This window comes from Pholcus phalangioides, unplaced genomic scaffold (assembly GCF_987345545.1).
Source record: "Pholcus phalangioides strain wild (caught in Gottingen) unplaced genomic scaffold, Ppha-v1.0 ptg000010l_1, whole genome shotgun sequence".
Lineage (NCBI taxonomy): Eukaryota > Metazoa > Arthropoda > Arachnida > Araneae > Pholcidae > Pholcus > Pholcus phalangioides.
In genome coordinates this window covers 4,716,471-4,732,000 of record NW_028301603.1, presented here as the reverse complement: position 1 = coordinate 4,732,000, position 15,530 = coordinate 4,716,471, and the positions used below count along the sequence as shown (strand labels likewise).

The 15,530-nt window shown below is 39.8% G+C and overlaps 1 protein-coding gene across 1 annotated transcript; it reads right to left on the bottom strand.

The window, feature by feature from the left end:
• Window positions 1–13,128: 13,128 nt before the first annotated feature.
• On the bottom strand, window positions 13,129–14,182 carry LOC149080784 (uncharacterized). The gene is made up of 2 exons (XM_089237374.1): window positions 14,020–14,182; window positions 13,129–13,976 (listed from the first exon to the last, which is right to left on the bottom strand). Exons 1-2 carry the CDS (start codon window positions 14,180–14,182, stop codon window positions 13,129–13,131), a joined length of 1,011 nt encoding a protein of 336 aa, XP_089093500.1.
• Between the last annotated feature and the right edge of the window lie 1,348 nt (window positions 14,183–15,530).

The window sequence follows — 15,530 nt, the reverse complement described above, 5'->3', positions numbered from 1 at the left end:
TGAAAATCTGATTAGGGGTCATTCAAGTATTGCGTCAGCATCGAGGGGAGGGAGGGGGTTTCGGATTTGCTGACTTTTGATGATGGGGGGGGGGGTTGTTTAAAGGTTGCTTACGTCATCAACCACCCCTTTTTGAAGATATGAAATATTCTAAGCTGCTGACGAAATTTTGCTGACGGGGGGGGGGGTCAAAAATGGCTGAAAATCTGCTTACGTAATACTTGAATGGCCCCTTATTTATATTTCCCGTTGGGCTTGAAATCCTGATAATGAATCATTATTATGTTCACATGAACAGTTTTGTCACTGCGTTACGCAATGACAAAATCCGTGTATACCGGGTGACTCGAACTGTTACGCCATCCGCCAATAGCAGTTTTTTTGTTGTTGTTTTTCGCCTTGTAGCAGCATTTGCCGCGAATTCACAATGACACTAACAATTTTAAAAGGGAATTAAAATTAATTTAATACTCTAGAATACTTTAAGAAATTCATTTTTAAAAATATTGTTGTTGCTGCTACCTACTTTCAAAATCAGAAGTGCCTTATGTGGTGATGAGGAGAAGCTCATGTATAAAAAACTATATTCTTCATTCAGCTACGCTCCTTATAAACAAAGCTCATAAACTGACCTGAAAGATCAAAATTCCAGTTCAGTAATTTTTTCAAGACTCAAGGATATATCAAAAACATAGCACCTACACGTCCGACGACAGGTAAGATCGTAAAAAGTGAATTTTTCCACACTAACACTTTATAGTAATGTGCTGCCATCTAATGTCAAATTTAAAAGCGACTCATGTGGTGATGATGAAGTTTAAAATAAAAAACTATATTCTTTATTCCGCTCAGTTCCTTATAAACAAAGCATGTGAACTGAACTGGAAATTTAAACTATACGTTCGGTTATTTTATTTGAGCATAAGGAGACGTCCAAAACAAAGAGCCCCTTAATGAGCAGACGACAGACAAGAAGTCGGTTCCCTACAAGCTAAGCTCACAAACAGAACTGGAAGTTCGAACTCCCAGTTCAGTAATTTTTTCAGGAGTCAAGGAGACGCCCAAAACGAGTAACCTGGAGAGAAGCAGACGACATTACTGGTCGGACTTATTACTAGAGGGAGCATCCAGCCACCGCGACTGCAGCGACATCAAATGCAAGGAAATTACGTGACTCGGTCGAAACAAACTTCCCGCCTGGCAACTTTTCCATAGACATGTATATAGTTCGGCCTCTTAATATTGGGTTTTAAAGATTTAAAAAAAGGATAGAGAGAAGAACTCATCTAAAGGTGAAAAAAGATTAAATTATTTTTATTGAATACCGGAATCATTTCTTTCATAATATCTTGAGACACGGATCAACGGTCTTGATATTTCAACGGACATCGATTGTTTTCCAAGTTTCCGAAACTTTTTGCCGTGGTTTGTTTTGGTCGTACGGTCTTGCCCAGGGTAAAAACCTGGCCCTGACCATAGATGTGGCTCGTCAGGGGTAAGTTCTCGACTTTTTCGACTGCGTCATGCCACTCTGCTGTATCTATAGAAATCCCGTTGACAGGGCCCAAATTTTGGGGCTTCGAAGGCTTGCGGAAAATGCTCACGATGACAAAGGGAGAGATCTCGAAACCTTTGCGGGAAGTTTCTTTCCCTGGATTCGAGCTCAATACGATGCAGGCAATGATGGTTTTGTTGATGACTGTGAAGTGATTAGAGAGTTATTGGACGTAATTTCAGTGTATGTCGAGTATCTGGTAGAGCCATCGAATGGAGATATATGCCGTAAACTAGTAATTGAAGCTGTCAGATTTTTTAACAATTTGGATGGTTTTGATTGTATACATAAACTGGCTAGTGCTTTCAAAAAAAGCTTTCGCTTTGAAAGAGATGGTAAAGTGCCAGTAATTAGTAAAAATGTTAGGCCTACACATAAAGCAAAATGTGTTAAGGAAGGTCAAAATTTTTTAGATGAAAATAGTGTTTCCTTTGTACCAAATTCAAATAGTGATACTAATGGTTGCCATTTGGTATGTCATGCTCAAACCTCAGTATTTACTAACGGTTGTACCTCTGTGGAGGATACTAAATCTTTGGATAAACATGATAATTCTTCTGTTAATGACACCGATAAATATAGTGATGCTAAGGATTGTCATGTAGTGTGTAATGCTCATATATCAGAAGGTGTAATTAGTGATGGTAACACCTTAAATGTCACAACATTTTTTGATGAAAATAGTGTTCCGAATGGTGATAATTCTGACAAATATAGTGGCACAAATGATTACAATTTAATGTGTGATGCTCGAACTTTAGAAGATGTTCCTAATAATAGTGTCACTCTGAATGACAAAAAAATTTTGGATGTAAATTGTGTCTTTACTACTAATGGTACTGATATGTATAGTTGCACAACTAATGATTGTCTCTCAGAGTGTAATGCTCAAACCAATGAAATTATTCTTAATGGTGGTATCACTTTGCACGATAAAACTGATGTTGTTAATGATTCTGTGCTTTCTAATAAATATTTGTTGAAATGTAATGCTTGTGCACATGATAAACGTGATACTGCGCACACTAATGCTCTAAAGCACTGCGTTCCTAACGTTGGAGGTGCTGATCATGCTAAAATTCATAAAACTTTTTCTCACATTGTTTGTAACTCCCAGACTGAATGTAATGTTCTTTTGGAAGGGAAAACTCGTGTTGATAGTACACAACTGTCAGCTGACTCGGGAATTAGTGGCTATAGCAAAGCCCCAAATGAGTCTACTACTTCAAACTGTTTCTTGAGCGAGAATACGTGCGCTAATGACAGGTTAGCTTCTGTGAAAAGGGGTGACCACTCTGTCATGGACGTTCTCAATGTATCTAATGACCTTAATGCTTCTGATTTCCTGAGCAGTGATTGTGGTTTGGACTGTTTAACCTATGGTATTAGAATTTCTAATGTTTATGCTCCTTTGAGTACTTCTGATCCCATGAATGCTACAGAGAACGATGATGACATGATGGGCACTCCAAAAAATTCTGATGCTAATGTCAATAATATCATAAGTGATGTTGAGTATAAATCTGACTCCTTATCGGAGATGCAAAATAGTGTGTTAAAAAATAAAACGAGTATAACTAGAAAAAATAAGAAATCTAGGAAGAAAACGAAAAATAATTATTGTGATAAAAATCTAGATAATGAATCCGTTATTGATTTTATGAACAGTGAAGATGTAAACGCTGACCTTGTTGGTGATAATGCGACATTCAAAGCAAATAAAAAGAAAAAAGGGAAGAATAAAAAGAAAAAGATCCCTACTCATGATGCTGCGGTCCCTGGTACTAGTGGACTTTCTACAGCTGAGCTAAAAGCAGCAGAGAGGAAAGGACAGATGGAACTTAAAAATTATAAAAAAGATAACTATAAGAATAAACTGACAAGCTCAACCCAGCTCTCTCGGGTTAAGTCTTCCAAAAAACAGGTTGTGTCTGCGACCCATCAGCTTGACAAAGATAGAACACAGCTTGCTACCAAGGCTGCGCTCATTAATAAACCTGGTCCTCAAAGACCCCCTACGGATACTGGTGTTCCTGCGGATGTAGCTAAAGAGGATGGGGAACTTTCTGACGAATCAGAGCATGACAGTGACCACAACAATGATTACTTCACGCAAGTGAACCACAGAAGAAAGAAATCGGGTATTCCCCAAATAGTTATCACCAAATGGGGTGAAAACTGGGTTAATGACTTCAAAAGAATTAGGGGAATGTGCGAATTCCCTCCGGTAGCCAAACCAACATCGAGAAATATATTATTAAATGTCTTTTCTGAAAAAGATCATAGAACGGCTACTAAGTATTTAAATGAAAAGAATCTGGAATACCACACATACCAACTAGACAGTGAGAGATCTCTAAAATTCGTCATCAGAGGCCTTCCGGCGAACACCAGCTTTGAGGACATTAAATCAGATTTGATAAACAAGGGTTTTGAGATCAAAAAAATCTCCAATATGAGAAATTATTCCACTGGACGTATTCTACCACTCTTCTTGATAGAAGTACCTATCAGCAGCAAAGAAATTGCCAACTTAGTTGATATTCAAGACGTACCAATTGAAATAGACCGTTACAGAGGTAATAAATTCCCTCTACAATGTAGAAATTGTTTATTATTCGGACATTCATCATACTACTGTTTTAATTCACCAAACTGTGCTTTTTGTGCCCTTGGACACAGCACCAGAGATTGTCCCTCAAAAGGGAATCAATCTAAAATGAAATGTATTATGTGTGGTGGTCACACACTGGAACTTTCACAGGCTGTCCACAAAGACCTTCCAGTAGAAGTGACGGGGCAAGAACTTTTCTTCCCAAGCTACCTCCCAGCTTAATGAACTTTCCCTCTTTCGAAAAAAGTTCTAACAAGTCTGAAACAAGTCAACCCCTTCACATCTTCAGTCCTTCGTCCACAAGTGGGCTACCGTCTAGACCTCGAATAAATCCTTGGAACATAGGGGCTAACAATAATGACAAGCAGCCGACTCAAGACCAAGAACCCCCTGTGGAAATAACGAGGAAAGGATTACACATTTTGGGGCAAGGCAAGCCACAGCTTTCCATGGAAGAATTATCAGCGGAGCTGCACAACAAATTTTTAGAGGCAGAGCGTGAAAAACTTACTAAATTCAAAGCCAGCGAAACAGGAATGAGATATAAAGAAGTCTTAGAAGATTTCATGACCCATCATGCTGTACAGGACAAACTTGAACTGGAGTTGGAAGTGACGAATCAGGATAAGGGTGTGTCTTCAACAAACCTCTCCCTTCTACGGCCTTCACTTTTCCGGAACTATTATGACAACAAATGTGATCAAACCTACATCATAGTCGAAAGTATAGAAGATAATATAGACAGAGACTTACCAAATAATGACAACTCACAAAATAAAGTTTTAGTCCATCCAACAGCAGCAACTCATTCCCCTGCTCAAAATATTGAACAATTCCTGAACCTCTTAGAACCGTTCTTGAGGGAACTGGGTCTATCCAGGGACAAAATTGAATTCATACTGCAATTTTTGATAACTATAATCTCACACTCCAACAATTAGCACGCCAAGACTTGCCAGCAGCAAACCGCTGCGTATTATGGCATGGAATGCCACAAGTCTGAGAAATGACCTTAGAGAGTTTGGGCAGGCACTCTACGACATGGAAATTGATGTAGCCCTCATATGCGAAACATGGCTGAAGCCTTCACACTCCACTAACATATTTAACTACACCTGCCTCAGAAAAGATAGACTAAACGAAAGAGGAGGTGGAATAGCAGTCTTCATCAAAAATGATATACCATTTCAAGAACTTGATACACCAGACTCCGACTCCATGGAAAAACTGGCAGTTACCATCTTTATTAACAGGCATCCGATATCTCTATGTGCGATATACAAGCCACCTAGAAACAGACTTGACCTGAATCTACTTAACTTTCTGATCAACACCAACAATCCAATTCTACTGGCTGGGGACTGGAATTGCAAAAGTCCTGCCTTCTGCAGTAACAGATCAAATTCCTGTGGTAGAATTCTGGAAAGATGGTGTAGAAACAAATGCCTACAAATACACTCCAGTTCCACACCAACCCATCACCCTGGAGGGCGGGGTTCACCGGATGTACTTGACTATGGTCTTTCTAAAAACTTTCGGAATAATGTTGACTTAGAATCGTTCACTGGCCTCAACTCAACACATAATCCAATCATATTCACGATTGATCTAACAAGACCTCAAGATGTTCCTTTCTGCCTTTCCACTGACTGGAATAAATTCAGGGATCTGCTAGATGTTGACGAAGTTCTCGAGCTTCGGCATGCAAACAAGGAGGAAGTTGATGCAGCAACGGTCATCTTTTCGGACAGTATTAAAGCCGCATTACACAATTCAACTAGAAAAATCAAATATCCGGGAAACAAATTTAGAATCTCTCTTGAGCTAAAGGAAAAAATTAGACTCAAAAATAAAATAAGAAAATCCTGGCAAAGATTTCGTCGCCCTTTGGATAAAGTTGCACTCAATCGACTGGAAAAGGAAATCAGGAAAGAAATCAAAGGATTCGTCAACGAGCGCTTTTCGAACTTCGTTGAAGAGGCCACTGCGAGTGAAGGTTCCCTTTGGAAAGTTTGGAAGATCTGTAAAAAGAAAACCAAGAAAATTACCAAAATTCAAAACGAACGAGGTGAACTGGTTTTCACTGATGCTGATATAGCGGAAGTGCTTGCCGAAACTTATGAGGGTCAATTCAAACCTAACACGAATCAACCGATTGGCACTCAGCGGGAACACTTGCATAAAATTGAGGAATTTCTCAACAGACCACGTCATCAGAGTCTTAGTGGGTTTCAAGATTCAGAGCTAACAACTATGGAGGAGGTTAGAGAACTTATTAACAAGCTCTCGATCAAGAAAGCCTCTGGACTGGATGAAATCTCCAATCTCGCTCTCAAAAATCTGCCCCTATCTGCCCTAATGACTCTCACCAATATTTTTAATAGCTTGTTAAAAACTTGTCACTTCCCGAAGGTATGGAAGCTTTCAGTAATCAAACCTATCCACAAATCTGGCTCTAACCCTCTCATAGCGAAAAATTTCCGACCGATCAGCCTTCTGAGCAATATATCTAAGCTGTTTGAACGTATTCTTCTTATACGATTCAATAACTATCTCGAATCTTCTAATTTTCTTCGTCCTGAGCAGCATGGATTCAGAAGAAACCATTCCTGTGTCACACAGCTGCATCGAGTCGTAGAATTCGCAATACAAGCCTTCAACCACAAGGATTTCACCTGCGCAATGTGCTTGGACATTAGCAAGGCGTTTGACAAAACGAATCACGTAACTCTGTTGGCCAAGCTTGTTGAATACGGTTTTCCTGACCACTACGTGTTGTTCTTCAACAGCTATCTTAAAGACAGACATTTTCTGGTAAAAAATGGAAATGCTTGTTCTTCTGTTCGTCCAATAAGAGCCTCGGTTCCCCAAGGATCAGTTCTTGGACCTCAGCTCTTCTCCATCTACATCAATGACTTCCCTGCCCCCCAAGTGGGCATACTGGGTCTCTTTGCGGATGATGCAATTATTATCACCAACAACAGAAAATCTGATAAATGCAGAGAAAATCTTCAGGAGACTCTAGAGGAGGTTGAAGACTGGTGTGAGGATAATGCTGTCGAGCTTAATCATGCCAAGTGTCAGTTCATCTGGTTAACAAGAAGAACCAAATTCACTAGAGCACCAATCTACCTGGGCAGAGAAGCCATAAGACCTGTGAAGGAAGTGAAATATTTGGGATGTATTCTAAACCAATCATTATCCTTCGTTCCGCAAATAAATCACGTAAGAACTAAGGCTACCCAAACCATGGGAATGATGTCACGCATTACATTTCCAAGTGCAAGACTAACTCTTAAAAACAAAGTCATATTGTTTAAATCAATCATTAGACCTATCATGACCTACGCCGCCCCAGTATGGGCTCATGTTTCAAAAACCAACATGCAGCGTCTGCAAAGTCAACAGAATAAAATACTGCGAACTCTTGTGCGTGCACCAAAGTACATCAGAGGGGCTGACATTAGAAAAGACCTGAAGATTCCAACCATCCTCAGCTACATCCAACAAATCTCAGAGGATCACTTTGAAAGGATGAGGAACTCAGAATACGAGCATCTGAGAGAGCTGGTCGATTACAACCCACGTCAAAGACTAAAATTTCTTAGACCTCAAAACGTGCTGCACGTGCCATGGTCGGTGCGCTAGGGTCTGAACTACTGAGCTGTATAATCTTTGTCGATCTATCATAATATTTTTGTACTTTTAATTTACTATCGAAATAATCGATCAACTGTATTGCATAGAGTGGCATTGTGGTTTGATGCACATGACTGATCTTGCACTGCATCAATTTGTATAATTTCGGCTAACACACTTGTTTTTCTATGACTTCTTTTGTATGTTAGATTTATTTTTTATTATTATTTTCTCATTAGTGCATTATGTAGCGTTTTGGTGAATTGTACATAAGTAATTTCATTTTTGTGTCCATTATAATATACATTTATCGCATAATATGTATGTGTATATATATGTGTGTATATGTGTATATATATATATATATATATATTTTTTTTTTTTTTTTTTTTTTTTACTACTATTGATTTTACTGATCATCTGCTCTATTGCATAGAGTGGCATTTTGGTGAAGTTTGGCTGATCTTTGTGTATTTTACTATTCTGATGGTAGCATTTATCGGACTGTATGTGTTTTTTTTTTTTTTTTTCTCTCTCTCTATTAACTTACAAGCACTTCACATCTACACAAACTTGTCTATAACCCTCTTCATAGCTAGCAAGATCAGTCTGTAAGTCGCCAGGCAGCCCCTTTGGGCTGGGCAGCGACGAGAAAAATTAAATTCTGTCTGTCTGTCATAATATCTTGAATTTCCCTTCATTATTTTTTTAATATTCTTTCATTAATTCTGGAATTTTATTTCCTTTATTAATTATTATTTTTTTCATTACTTCTGAAATAATTGCTTTCATCAATTCTGGATTTGTTTCTTTCATTAATTTTGGAATTATCTATCATTAATTTTATTATTATCGTTTTCATTAATTCTTTCACTAATTTTGGAATTATCACTTTTATCAATGCTGTAATTATCTCTTACATTAATTCTAGAATATTTTCTTCCATTAATGCTGACATTATCTTTCTTTAATGCTGAAATTATAACTTTCATTAATTTTGGAATTATCTCGTCCATGCTGAAATTGTTTTTTCATTTATTGTTTTAAACTCCTATTTATGCCATAAGAAAATAACGGGGGGGGGGGGTGTCGTGTTTGTTTTTACCGAGTCACGTGATGTTCCGACGGAAGATATTGGGGGACACAGTTCTCAGCACTGCCAAGGCGGAGACCGCTGACGTCCTACTCTCTCCAGAGGCTTGATTTATATACTGTTGGTGCTGCCATTTAATCTCGAAATTTTGAAGCAACTCATGAGATGATGAAAGAGAGTTCTTAGTCATTTTTTGGCATGAAATTTTTTTATGAGACGAAAATTTCGGTAACAAAATTCGTAGATTTGCAATTATTATGTTTTTCATATACATATATCCCACGGAAGTGGTGGAATGTGAAACATCTTTGTCTTGGATCAAATCCACACACAGCTTTCCAGTGCCATTTTGCTCCCTCTCTCTCTCTCTCTCTCTCTCTCTCTCTCTCTCTCTCTCTCTCTCTCTCTCCCCCCTCTTCCTCCCCCCCGACCCCTCTTCTCCTTCGGAACAAAGCCGCTTGAAAGACTCTTAATGCAGCTTTGTTCCGGAATGACTCATACCCCGAACCTTCACCGGTGGTGACGGGTTTTTCGCGGACTTTTGGGCCGAAAAAGAAGAAGATTACAGCCGTCGTCACGATCACGTGAGCTGCGGCCACCTATGAGACTCCAGAAAGAACTCGGACGAAGAGAGAGCTACGGAGGACATAAATATCCCACAGAAAGGGGTCTCGGGGCTTCTTCCCGGAGTTTTCGCTGGAAGGGAGAGAGGGCGAACTCTCGACTTACTGCGTGGCGCTTGGGCCGCATCCCCTCCTCCGCTACGAAAAGATGATCACCTGAGAAACTGGTCCGACAGAGCCACCTCTCGTCCACATCTATTCATCCGATCGACCACTCCTCCAATGTCAACTATCCTAATGAGAATATCGCCGTCATCCGCCCTGCAGAATCCTTCAGTGCCACTTCAGATGCCGAAATAATGAAAAAAATTAGTGTAATAAAATGCGTTCACTCTGAAAAAAAAATTCTCCTCCAAGATTTATGTTCGCAACTCGAAAAGTTTGTAAGTCGGGAACAACTACATAAAATGTTTTTAGAGGGAGCCGCAAAAATTTTTTTCTGCATTGGGTCGCGAAATTCTCCTGAGCCCGGACCTGTCTCCGATTTTGAATTTACATATCTCAGGGAATAATGCAGTTAAAAACATGTAATTTATTTGTTGGGCTCAGAAGAGAAAGAGCAATAACTGTCTGATTGAAAATTAGAGGGGGAGATCGTACAAAAATTTGCATTTTTAATTTTGCGTACACTGTATTTTCATCCTCAAAACTCGTACAGGGTGATTTTTGGTCATATTTTGAGAATTTTTAAAATTAGAACCATTCCCACTACGATGAACGGTTGATGAATAAAGGCTGTACCAACACTCCAAGGAGAAGAGAAATCATTGAATCTTAGAATGGCCATAATATTACCAACAGGAAGGGCCGCAAGTGGTGGGGGGAGGGGAGAAGCGAGTCTGGTGCACGGGCGCATCACAAAATGGGGCGCAAATTTAACCATTCAACCTATCCTTCAGCATTACGGGAGGTGCCTAAATGAGTAGTTGCCCCGGCTAACCAACTATCCAGTTGCGGCCCTGCCAATAGGTGTCTTATTTCTGGCGATTCACCGCTATATATACTGGGTATTTTTTCTTTTTAGATACATTGTCAAGTTTGTAATTTACACCTGGTATCATTTCTTTTACTTCTATAGATCAAACTACACAGTTGATCCACTAATGACTCACAAAAATCATGTCCTTATTCTGTAGAACTTGGTTTGCTGCATGGCGCCCATCTGGTCACTTCTGGCAACCAAGTGACAATTAGATCTGGTTCCGATTTTCAAGAGTAAATATGCAAATAGGTAGGTAGGAATTTTTATCAAGGTAGTAGTTCCTCTCTCAGAAAAGTCGCTTTGTATGTGGGCGTATGATGATGTTAAGACAGCCCTGGGCGTACTTTATGAAAATTGTGAAAAGCTAATCGAAAAACTTGGCAATAATGTGAAGTCTAGTTTGCAACATTGTTAGCTTCTCATCTTTCGTGCCATTCTTGTGATAATGATCTTCAACTATACAATCAAGTGTTTTTACAATTTTAGGATCTTCTATCAGATGATGAAAAAAAATCTGCATTAAATATAAAATACCATATGATATATTTTTGGTGGTGCCTCTTTAGTACTGATACCTTAAGCACTTGCTTATTTTGCTTAATGGTTAATCCGGCCCTGTGACTTTCTCTGGAATGAATGTTTCAAACAAATATTTAAAAACTTTTTACACGTATTTCAGTTCATTTTTTTAAGTTCATAGTATGGCTACAACATGGACCTATATCCTTGATACATTAGTGAAAACGATGTGAAAGGTTGAACTTTTCAATTGTGATTCATTTCTGTGTGGCTGCTCCCCTCATTATATTACTTTTATCTTACTATTACTACTTTTATCCGCATGAAGAGAATAAAATTAATAAAACTTCTTGCTACCACATTTGGCGATTTTCATCACTATAAGAATGCGTATTTTGGAAGCTACAACTGACATTTTCTCAACGAAACCATAATCATTTACACAAAAATAAACTAATTTGAAATAATACAAATTTCATCCAGTACAGTAACTTGATGACATTAGACCGTCTTCAAGCGGAGAATTTGCATTGATTGAAAATAATTTATTATATATATATTTTTTTTTACTGTATTATATTACGTTCATTTTGCTCCTTCGTTATTTTCATAAATTAAAAATTAATCAAATTAAATTCAAACATATTTATATACTTCAGACAATTTTTGAATAACTATCTTCTAATGGAAAAACTGACGGGGGGGGGGGGTTAGAAAATTATTCATGTTCGCAAGAGGGAGCCATAGGAATGAGAAATGGCTGAAAGGGGGCCATGGACAAAAAAAGGTTGAGAACCACTGACGTAAAGGGTATCTGTAATCCTGTCTGTTGATGATATTTTGAATCCACGCCCCTTCATGTTGTTCCGCAGGTGCCCTGAAGTGCAGTTCCCTGGTGAGGGCACAGCTCGTGGCGTAATGCCACTTTGATCCCAGAGCCCCACAGTTGCACCTGTCACTTGCTGTTAGTTTGAATCTTTTCAGGTTCTGTGGGAATAGTCCATGTCCTGTCACAAACATCGTCACTTCTCGTTTCCAGTGGGAGCTTCGTAGTGTGACTTTTTTAATTACCGCATGTGTAGAACGACCAGTAATATCCGAATCCCATTTCGCTTGCCATTTCTTAAGCATAGATGATCTTAGTCGTAACTTGGCTGCCGAGTGTGGGAGTTTAACATTATCTCTTGATGATCCATTGATAGTAGCATCCTTGGCCAGCTGATCCGCTATCTCATTGCCCCATGTGCCATCATGGGCTTTAACTAATGATATTTGTATTTTGTGGTGCCTGATCAGGAGTTGACGAGCTTTCCTGACCATCTCATGCTCTGACGTTGTACTCTTCAGTGCCATTAAGCTAGAGAGGCTATCAGATCTGATATGAGCAGATGTTCCTTTCTTCACTGCATCCTTGATAGTGATAGGAACCGAGAGACACCCAGACTCTGTCACACTCAGTGATATAAGCACATTGTCCCTGTGGACTCGGGTGCCTCCGGGGAAATCTAACCATTTATTGATCTTGAGAAAGATATATTACATACATGGGCAGGTGTCATTACGCACCTCGCCAGTAAACAAGTATAAAATTTGTAATCGAAAAATCGTGATTCATGTAAATAAATCACAATTGTAAATCACATGTTATAAATCACAAAATCATCGTAATAATCTCATAATCGGGAATAGTTCTTGATAAAATTTGTGATCTGCTTCTCTTCAGGGATTTTCATTGGATCAGTAACTATCACATCAATGAAAGCTGTCAATCTGCTGCTGAGTTGATCTAATCGCTGCACCGTGTAGTTTGATTTGGTCCAAAGACATTCGTCAGCAATTGCTGCCTGTATCCATCTTTTCGATGAGCCAGCGTGGATCAAACTATTCTCGACTACTCAGGCTCCTCTTCTTCTTCCTCTTCTCTAAACAGATGTACGAGATCGCTGTCTGGGTGTAGTTGACGTCGTAGTCTAGTGGATCTCCTAACTGGCATAGGTGGGTCTCTATCTGGTTCTGGCTCCGGGACTGTAGTTCTGATATCCTCAGGGTGCTGCTCTAGAAAGCGGACCAGTTTACGTATTTTACTTTTCGAATCTTCCCGCTTCAGAATGCACTCAAGCCAAGGTAGCTTATATCACTGAGGGTGACTATCACTATCACCATATGCAAATGTTCAGCTGGCTCTCTGAAGTGGAAAGCCGTTGTCTTGGGGCATAGAGTTGCGTAGTGAAGAGGCGTGCCTATGGACAAACATGAGCATTTATCACTGGGGATTGATTTGAACCTATGAAGGTTAGCCGGAAATGGACCATGGCCCGTTACGAACATTATCATCTCACGTGGCCATTTATGGTTCCGAGGCATTACATGTCGCAGGATGCTATGAGTTGATCGACCGGGCTCTGTGTTGTCATCCCATGTCTGTTGCCATTTATTCATTATATCCTTCCATAAGATTGCTTTGGCGTGTGATGCGGGAAGCAGCAGATCACCTGTAATGATTCCGCCTTCGGTAGCTTCCTTCGCCGTGGTATCCGCCAATTCATTACCCCATTTGCCTATATGTCCTTTTACCCAAGAGAGGCTTATTCTGGTGTGATTGCAGAGAAGCTTTCTTATTGTCCTAGCCGTTTCATGACTAGACTGAGTATTAGAGACCGCCAGTATGTTGGAGCGACTGTCAGATCTAATTAGGGCAGCTTTTTGATGTAAAGAAGCATCTAAGACTGCGTTGTAGATGGCGAAAAGCTCAGCCTGAAACACTGAGTTATCATCCTTTAGCTTGACCGACCATCGGGCTATTACTTGTTTGCCTTTTGTCTTAACGTATGCAGCTCCAGTCCCTTTTTCCGACTTTGATCCATCCGTGTAGTATATAAGTGTGGATGACTGAAGCAGCTCACCTTCGTTTTCTGGTACGCCAAAACGTATTTGGCTATTCCGCAGCCCGACTGACGGGTGGGATGACCAACCCTTTATTTTTCGTTCATATGCCCGAGGATCCAATGTATTTTCCGTCGTTGAGCCTGTCTTGCGGAGCCTTGATAGCCTCTAAAATCGCCAGAAGCTCAACCTGAAAGACTGTGTTTTCGGGTAGGAGCTTGGCATTCCAGGTCTCCCGCACTTTATTCCCTGTCGTAAGGGCGTAAGGATCCATCCGTATAGTACACATTTTCTAGCGGAATTTCTTCCGCTTGTCCCAATTGTATTTCTCTTCTTGAGCAGCTCTTTGCTAGGATGCATAGCCCATCTCTTCATCTTTCTTCAATAATTTTCCCGGTGGATTTGTTCTCCCCCATCCATAGTGATAGTCCGCCTGAGCCTCAGTAATCTCGTGCATTTAGCCTCATATTCAAATTTGAATCTTAGCGGAGGGATACCTAAGATGACCTGTAAGGCATTAGTTGGCGTAGTGTTATACGCACCCGAGATGTGTAGTAGGTGGGGTCTTTGTAGTGTATCCAGTTTATCACCTAAATGAACTTTTGGAACTGCAAACCAAATAGCTGCCCCATAAGCCGCAATCCTCTCAGTGACTGATAAGTAAATCTTCCTCCTTAGACTTTGTGGCAGTCCCCACTGTGGTCCTGCTAATCGTCGAAGCTTCTGTAGCACTTCTAGAGTCTTTTTCTTCTGGATAAGGATGTGGGGCTCCACTTCATATCCTCATCAATCCTTAGACCTAGATAGTCAAGTGTCTTTGTTCTCTTAATTGGTGTCCCACCCAACCTGATAGTTGGCGGTCTTTTAGAGGAAAACCAAATAAACTTGATTACTCGTTGCTTGGCTGTTCCCTTATCTGTTTCCGTGATTGTTAATCTGTTTGTCAGGATGTCAGCCGTAGTCACTGTGATGTTTCTCGGGGCCGGTATCTTCTCCAGACTTTTCCATGCCGAAGATTGTCAAATGCAGCATGCACATCCACCGATATTACTGCGACATCCTTCTTCTCATATCGTTTTTTTCTTTACTTCTTCAATGAGATCATCAATTGCTGCCTCTGTTGAGCTTCCCTGTCTGAATCCATACAGGGCATTACTCCACCAGTTTTGCCCTTTCCAAATAAAAATTTATTCTGTGCATCAGCAGTCGCTCCAACGTCTTCCCGATGCATGCCAGGGCAGGACCGCCCTTACTTGATGAGGGGCCCCCGGTGCAATAATGATCGCGGGGCCCCTGTAAGCACCACAAAAAAACTTTTTTTGTCAGCCGAGCCTAAAGAGAAAAAGTAGATGCTGTCAGTTCCCTCTTCTCTCCCCCCCCCCCCGCAAAGAAAAGAAAATCTTATTCATTATTGAAAAAATTGAGTAAAAATGTTGATACATGAGTAAGTAAAAAGCAGTAGAGCAAAAAAATTAAATATATTTAATTTCAATGAAAATAATTTAATAATTAATATTTAATACGACTCACTACTTGCTTATTTTCAAATGTTTTTCAGCAGAACTTCACAGCTTTATTGTCTGAATTGACTCTCACCTTATAAAAAATTAATTTTTCTTGCT

Coding starts and splice junctions, on each gene's coding strand:
- LOC149080784 (XM_089237374.1), bottom strand. CDS start 14,182: ATGGATCCTTACGCCCTTACGACAGGGAATAAAGTGCGGGAGACCTGG. Junction 13,977..14,019: donor AAAATACATTGGATCCTCGG/GCATATGAACGA, acceptor CCCACCCGTCAG/TCGGGCTGCGGAATAGCCAA.